The sequence below is a fragment of the Mandrillus leucophaeus genome, unplaced genomic scaffold (genome assembly GCF_000951045.1).
Source record: "Mandrillus leucophaeus isolate KB7577 unplaced genomic scaffold, Mleu.le_1.0 Scaffold161, whole genome shotgun sequence".
NCBI classification, from domain to species: Eukaryota; Metazoa; Chordata; class Mammalia; order Primates; family Cercopithecidae; genus Mandrillus; species Mandrillus leucophaeus.
In genome coordinates, this window is record NW_012101599.1 from 479812 (window position 1) to 487709 (window position 7898).

Consider the following 7898-nt stretch of genomic DNA (forward strand, 5'->3'; position numbering starts at 1 on the left):
GTCTTAGCCAAAAATACAAAACTTAGCCGGGTGTGGTGGTGTGTCCCTGTGGTCCCAGGGACTTGGGAGGCTCAGGCGGGAGCATCGCGTGAGCCCAGGAGGTGGAGGCTGCAGTGAGCCTTGATTATGCCACTGCACTCCAGCCTGGGTGACAGGATGAGCCCTATCTCAGAAACAACAAGAAAAGCCCTATACATTTAAGTACATTTCCCATTCTGGATAAAACTAACTCAAAATTTTAATGTCAATTTGGGAAACTTAGTGAGCTTTTTGCCCTGAACATCAAAGTATAAGGAAATTTCTCTTAAAATCCTTTGGCTTCCGGTGGAGCTGCTGACAGGCTGTGCACTGCAGTGGGCTGCTGCAGGGAGCTGAATGTTACTGCTGTGCAAATGTGTTGTTGTAAAAGCTGGCTTGGAAGTAAAGGCAGCACACTCCTTTGCTGAAAGCCCTGCGTGGGTTTATAGGGGGCTTCCAGTGAACAGCCCACTCCTTCTCCTGCGTTTCCACACAGTTCTGCTGCCTCCTGCCCCTTCCCCAGGACCCCCAGAGTGTTTCTTTTGTAGTATGGCAGCCCCCACAAGAAGCAAAGCTTTGAAGGGAAGTGAACCTTTCTATGATGTGAGTTTCAGGGTTTTTCTGGTTTTCCTTTCTGGAAAAGAAAAAATTAAATCTTAAAAGCCATATCGTATAAAGTAGGCAGTCTGGAAGTCACTTACCTGAGTCACTTATTTTTCCGTAGGCTTTTCCTTGAAATAACACTATGATATAATAATGAGTAATTGTGGGGGTGGGGTGGGGAGCTGGTGCCCTTTAAAGAAATTGCTCTGGGGCAATTGTTGATACATGTGCTCCTTCATATTTGTTGGTTCGGAATACATTGGCTACCTATGTTCATATATCACTCTGTGGTCACAAGCCCTGTGCAGGCTACTTACTCTCCCTTGGTGCTGCCTCTCCCATTCGTAACATTAGGGTGCTCAGACCTAGATCATCAGACTGGTGAAAGGTGAAGGAGATCACATGTGTAAAGTGCCTAGACTAAGATGTACTCCACGGAGCCCTGCCTCTGTGCTCATATTCACTCGTTTATGAAACAGGCGTCAGCTGAGTGCCTGGTGTGAACTCAGCAGTACAGGGCCAAGCGTATCTGCCCGGGGGTGCTCTGATGCCTGGTGCTGGGATCAAGGCTCTTGGCAGCAAAGGCCCTCGAGGCAGAAGGAACACTATTTGCTCCTTGCCTCCATGGAGGCCTTTTGGCTGTCAGGATCCCCCTTGTCAGAGGCTACAGATGAGAAACTGCTGGGTGTATTTCCTCCGTCTGTGCTGCCCGTTGCAGTGACCACTACCCACATGTGGCAGTGGCTCCTGTACTGGACAGAGCAGGTAGAGACTTTTCCCCTCTTGCAGAAAGTTCTTTTGGATGGTGATCTAGGTGGTGAAAGAGCTTGGCCTAGTCACTGTTTTCTCTCTTTTTTTTGAGACGGAGTCTCACTCTGTTGCTTAGGCTAGAGTGCAGTGGTACAATCTCGTCTCACTGCAGCCTCCGCTTCCTGGGTTCAAGCGATTCTCCTGCCTCAGCCTCCTGAGTAGCTGGGATTACAGGCACGCGCCACCACGCCCGGTTAATTTTTGTATTTTTAGTAGAGACAGGGTTTCGCCGAGTTGGCCAGGCTGGTCTTGAAAGTGATCTGCCCACTTCAGCCTCCCAAAGTGCTGGGATTACAGGCGTGAGCCACTGCGCCTGGCCTGTTTTCTCATTTTAAATCCGGTTTATTTTTATTTTTATTTTTAAAGTAACGGGGTTGATAGAATATAGAGAATGGCAGATAATCTATTAAAGATAATTTAGGCCCTATTTCCATGAATTTTCCTTTGTGACAATTTTAGGACCTGAAGAGCTACCTTTAAAAAATTTCAAAATATGGGCTGGGCATGGTGGCTCAGACCTATAATCCCAGCACTTTGGGAGGCTGAGGCCATAAGCTTGCTTGAGCCCATCCTGGGCAACATGGCAAGACCCTATCTCTACAAAAAAAATTTTAAAAATGAGCTGAGTGTGGTGGTGCACACCTGTGGTCCCAGCTACACAGAAGGCTGAGGTGGGAGGATCACCTGAGTCCAGGAGGTCAGGGCTGCAGTGGGTTGTGATTGTACTACTGCACGACATCCTGGGTGACAGGTGACCCTGTCTGTAAAATAAAATTATTTAAGTGAACCGTCTTTTGCAGACTGAAGAAGGATACAAATACTATTTCAAGAATCTTTGAAAGAATTTTTCTGCTTAACCACACTTATCTTTTCTGCTAGGTCTTTTAAAGTTGCAGTGTCATGTACTGTCAGCAGTCTCTAACAGATGCTAAGGTCAAGATCATTCTCAATTATATCCTTTACAGAATACTTCATTAATTCTGTAGCCTTTTCATGGATCTGTTTCAGTTAAGAGTTTTTGGGTGGCCTTCCCTCCTCCCACCCCAGCTTTTAAAAAAAATCAAGTGTAATTTGCATACAGTAAAATGCATGGATTTATGTGTGGTTTGAATTTTAGCAAGTGAACAACTACACTAAAGTTCCCTGGGTGTTTCCTGTCATCCCCCTACCCCGAGCATCTGCTGTCTGATTTCTGCCACTATCGCTTAGTTTTACCTGCTCTTGAACTTGATGCATATGGAATCATAAAACATAAACTCTTGTGTCTGTCTCCTTTTGCTGAGCATAGCGTTTCAGGGACACAGCGTGTTCTGTGTGTCAGTACCTCACTCCTTTGTTACTGCGGAGCGGTGTTCCCTTGCATGAGTATATGCGGTCTCTCCATTGTCTTATTGATGTACATTTGGGTTGCTTTCAGTTTTTAGCTTTTATAAAACTGCTACAAATACTCATCTGCAAATCTTTTTGTCGACACACATACTAATCTGCCTTAGGTATATACTTAGGAGTAGAATGTCTGGGTCGTAGGGAAAGCCTGAGTAACTTTGTAAGAAACTGCTCAATTTTGCCAGTGTCTTCATACCGGTTTACTTTCCCATTAGCAGTGTGTGAGTTCTGATTGTGCTACATCTGCTCCAACAATTGGTGGTGTCATTCTAATTTTAGCCATTTTAATGGGTGTGAAGTGGTATTTCATTGTGGTTTTAATTTGCATTTCCCTGATGTTGAATGCTTTTTTTTCATGGGCTTATAGGCCATTCCTATATCTGCTTTAGTGAAATGTATTCAAAACTTTTGCTCTGGTTCCCATTTTAAAAACTTTAATATGTACCTTACAATGAGAACACAGGAACACAGGGAGGGGAACATCACTCACTGGTGCCTGTCGCGGGGGTCGGGGGCAAGGAGAGGGAGAGCATTAGGACAGATACCTAATGCATGTGGGGCTTAAAAACCTACATGACGGGTTGATGGGTGCAGCAAACCACCATGGCACATGTATACCTATGTAACAAACCTGCACGTTCTGCACATGTATCCCAGAACTTAAAGTTAAAAAAAAAAAAGTGCCTTAATCCCTTCTGCACCATTTTCTTTAAAAAAACAATAGTGCAATTGGCATGATAATGCTTTTTAAATCTCTCTGAGAAGTCGTTTTCTAAAGAAAGAATTACTTACTATGTTGAGTGGCCTAGAATGGTGAATGTCCTAAATAATGTTAAGAAGGATTTGAAATATCATTGGAGATAAAATATTATGAATAATATTTTGCTTCTGATAAAGCAATTATATATTCAAAATACACACTGAAGTAAGTTTTGGCTGGGCGTGGTGGCTCATGCCTGTAATCCCAGCACTTTGGGAGGCCAAGGCAGGTGGATCACCTGAGGTCAGGAGTTCGAGACCAGCCTGACCAACATGGTGAAACACTGTCTCTACTAAAAAGACAAAAAAATTAGCAAGGCATTGCAGCACGCACCTGTAATCCCAGCTACTTGGGAGACTGAGGCAGGAGAATTGCTTGAACCTGGGAGGCAGAGGTTGCAGTAAGCCAAGATTGTGCCACTGCACTGCACCCTGGACAACAAAGTGGGACTCTGTCGCAATAAATAAATAAAATAAAGTCTGTTTTATTAACTGCCAAGAAATTTGAAATGATATAGACACTTGCTTATCTTTTTTCCCCTTTGAAATGCTTATTTAGATGGAAAAATTAGAATGTAACCTATCAGAGTTCTTGGCTTATGATCCTAGAAGAATGTCTGTCTGCTGAAAGTGAATGCTTTTTATTCCTCTGTGCCTTCTCTTCTCTGGGTCAGGAGCCTGACTTTCTTGACCATGATCCAAATGTTTTAGGGCATGTTAGTGATACCATATGTAATCTAATTCTTCGTACCATACTGCTGGAAACTGACCTGAGCCAATCTGGTCGTACCCCGTAGGACTTTTTGACAGGTTACAGTCACAACCAAAAAGACTTGAGGTAGATGGAGTTTAGCTGCTCCCGCACAACACTGCTACCAAGTTATAATAAAAGCTGGCCTCAGATGAAAAAGTCTGCCACTCAGCAGTCATTTATTAAATGTGTATTTATTAGCAAGCAGGCACAAAACAGATGGTGCGTCCTGTCCTGAAAGCTTAGCTCTTGCATTTTGTAGGTACTCTGACCCCTCCTTTTATGAAAAGCTTACTTGAAGCACAGGTACAGGATTTGTCATGCTTATAGTTCATCCCAATCAATCAGAAATCCTCACAATCAGGCCAGGCTTGGTGGCTCACGCATGTAGTCCCAGCACTTTGGGAGGCTGAGGCAGGCAAATCACTTGAGGTCGGGATTTCCAGACCAGCCTGGCTAATATGGTGAAACCCTGTCTCTACTAAAAATACAAAAATTAGGCGTAGTGGTGCGTACCTGTAGTCCCAGCTACTCTTGAGACTGAGGCAGGAGAATCTCTTGAACCCGGAAGGTGGAGGTTGCAGTAAGCCCAGATCACACCACTGCACTCCAGCCTGAGCTACAGAGCAAGACTCTGTCTCAAAAATAAATAAATACTCACAACCGGTAGCTGGATGGTGGCGCTGGTTTATGCATCCAGACTGAAGTATCAAACACTATCCCTGAAGAACAGTCTCGTTAGATTCCTCTAATCTGTTCATGCAAATGTGGGGTGTATCTGTAAAATATTTTATGCAAATTTGCATAGGTGGACAGTCACTAATTTCACCAATGAGAGCCCCTTTCTAACAGGGATTATTCTGATGAACACACCACTGATTTTACCAATAAAACTATTTTTGGTGCCCAGTATTTGAATTATAAATTTTCCAGAGGTATGGATAACAGAAGAGCTACTGTATTACTTCTGGAATGTGACTTCCTGCCTTAATAATGGCCATCCATCTCTGGAGTGTGAGTTTCTGATTTGAGCAGCTGCCGCCAGATCTGCCTGATCGACTCCCTGGTGTAGCTTAAACCAATCATATATGTTTTATCCTTGTCTCTGAAGTTAAATTAATTAACAACCCAGGCCCATTATATAAAATTAGTAAGAGGAATTCATCTGGATAGTCCATACTCTCTGATCAATTTAATTAGTAAATCTGGTGAAAGTCTCAGATGATAGTTTAATTATGCAGCATCCAGTGACAAAGGAAACTAAGGTCTTGAACTCTAATTTTGCTTTTGTGTTGTTTGAAATGTTTGTTCCTTGGTGCCATAAAGAAGTAGCACTTGAACATTAATTTAATTTATTTTAGCAAGGCCATTTTTACTGCAGAAAGGGTACACTCACCAGCAGTTTTGCCACGAGAGTACACCAAACAAAGAAGACAGGGTCATTTATAACCTGACGGACCCACCCTGCTGCTGTGTCCGGTTTCCATGGGCTGGAGCCGTACCTTACATTCCGTATTTGTCCCGACTGGCTAGCAACTTAGAACTTTTTAAAAGAGGCAAAGGTAGAGGGGAACAAAGGAAGAAGGAAGTAACTTGTGGAACGCTTAAGAAAGGTAAAAACACTTTTAAATAATGAAGAGGAACAGGCTATAACCTAATGCTTACTTGGACCTGTATAAGCATGCCAGGGCAAATATTTAGGCTAAATTGTGGGAGCTTAGAACATAAAGTATATTGATTTTTTTTATTACAGCTAGCAGATATTTAAGAATGTTAGCACGGGTCTTTGGATAAATTTTGCTTCTAGGAGAAGTTACTATTCCCAATTAGACGGGGAGGAAAGTCTTTGAAGAGGAATCTCTACTTTACTTTTTACAGTGTCATATTGACGGACAGCATGTGGGATGGCGACTGGAGAGGTTTTTTCCAGTGACTTAAGTTTCAGGGCCCCTTTGTTGGAAAACAGAAGGAGAAGCAGAGAGCTTGCTGATGGAGCTGTCCCTCTGTTCTCCCCGGGAAGGGCACTGGGAGTCAGCTTTGTGTCTCCAGCCAGGGCTGCAGGGGATAACTAAGATAAGGAAGGATGATGATGAAAGGCAACTGGCTGGAGTTGTTATCGCATCTTTCCATTTCAGAGTGCTAGCTACCGATGCTGTGTTTAACCTTGTGTCTGTGCTGGGAGGGTGGATCTTGTCCTGGCAGGAAATAGCAGTTGTTTGACCACACTGAACAGGGATGCAGAGGACACTAAGGTTGAGGGGGACATAACTGTGAAAGGTGAAAGGCTTCCTCCTCATCCTTCCCTCACTCCCCAGAGGAATATATTTTCACTTATGAACTAACACCAACACGTTCAAACCCACGTAATACTCAAAAAGTGAAAGCTTCCTTCCCTGCCCCCAAATCCCAGTTCCATCTCCTTGGTAACCACTGTAATTCTTCGGTGGGGGCATTTTTCTGTTGCCTTTCTGTTTATTTTTTGATTAATTTAATTTTTTTAGGGATGAGGTCTGTATCGCCCAGGCTCGAGTGCAGTGCTGCAATCATAACACACTGTGACCTCAACCTCCTGGGCTCAAGTGATCCTCCTGCCTCAGCCTCCCAAGTAGCTGGAACTATAGGTGTGAGCCACTGTGTCTGGCCCTCTGTTTATCCTTATTTTAGAAGATTGTTTATTTATTTATTTTCTTCTTGTCCTTCAGTGGATACAAATCTGTTATTTATTTTTATCGTTTTTGAGACGGAGTCTTCCTCTTGTTGCCCAGGCTGGAGTGCAGTGGTGCAATCTCGGCTCACCTCAACCTCTGCCTCCCGGGTTCCAGTGATTCTCCTGCCTCAGCCTCCTGAGTAGCTGGGATTACAGGTGCACGCCACCATGCCTGGCTAATTTTTGTATTTTTAGTAGAGACGGGGTTTCACTATGTTGGTCAGGCTGGTCTTGAACTCTGGACCTTGTGATCCGCCTACCTCTGCCTCCCAAAGTGTTGGGATAACAAGCATGAGCCACCGTGCCGAACTTAAATCTGTTTATTTTTATACATATAAATTTACCTTAGAAATAAGGCTTAGTTTTGATTTATTTTGTTTACATATATCATGCAATTAGGTTTTTTAAATACTTAGTTGATCCTTGTATGACTGTGGAAAGATTACATATTGATCTACTTTATTAACTTTAAGTGATAGTGTAACTGCCATAGTTTAATTATTACCCTATTGATGACAGTTATTTCCATTTAGTCTTACTGCAGATACTGCTATAGTGAACACCTGTCAATTGCTTCTTAGTACTCCTATGCCAGGATTTGTCTCAGGTCGATTTCAAGAGAGGAATTGGCTGGGTTACCAGTTAACAGGCATAACAGATTCTGCCAGATTGCCCTCCAGAACGCCCCCATCTATTTACAGCCTCACCGTCTTTGTAAAAAAGTGTCAATCTAGCCAGGTGCAGTGGCGTGAGCCTGTAATCCCAGCACTTGGGGAGGCCGAGGTGGGCAGATCACCTGAGGTTGGGAATTCGAGACTAGCCTGACCAACATGGATAAAGCTCGTCTCTACTAAAAATACAAAA

At 43.5% G+C, this 7898-nt stretch overlaps 1 protein-coding gene across 1 annotated transcript in view; it reads left to right on the forward strand.

Moving 5' to 3' along the window:
- Positions 1-1245: 1245 nt before the first annotated feature.
- Positions 1246-7898, forward strand: part of CDC14B (cell division cycle 14B) — a 90425-nt gene continuing 83772 nt past the window's right edge. The window contains exons 1-2 of the mRNA XM_011976016.1: positions 1246-1319; positions 5894-5940. Coding sequence (XP_011831406.1) covers positions 1246-1319; positions 5894-5940 — 121 coding nt within the window. The remainder of the gene's footprint in view (positions 1320-5893; positions 5941-7898) is intronic.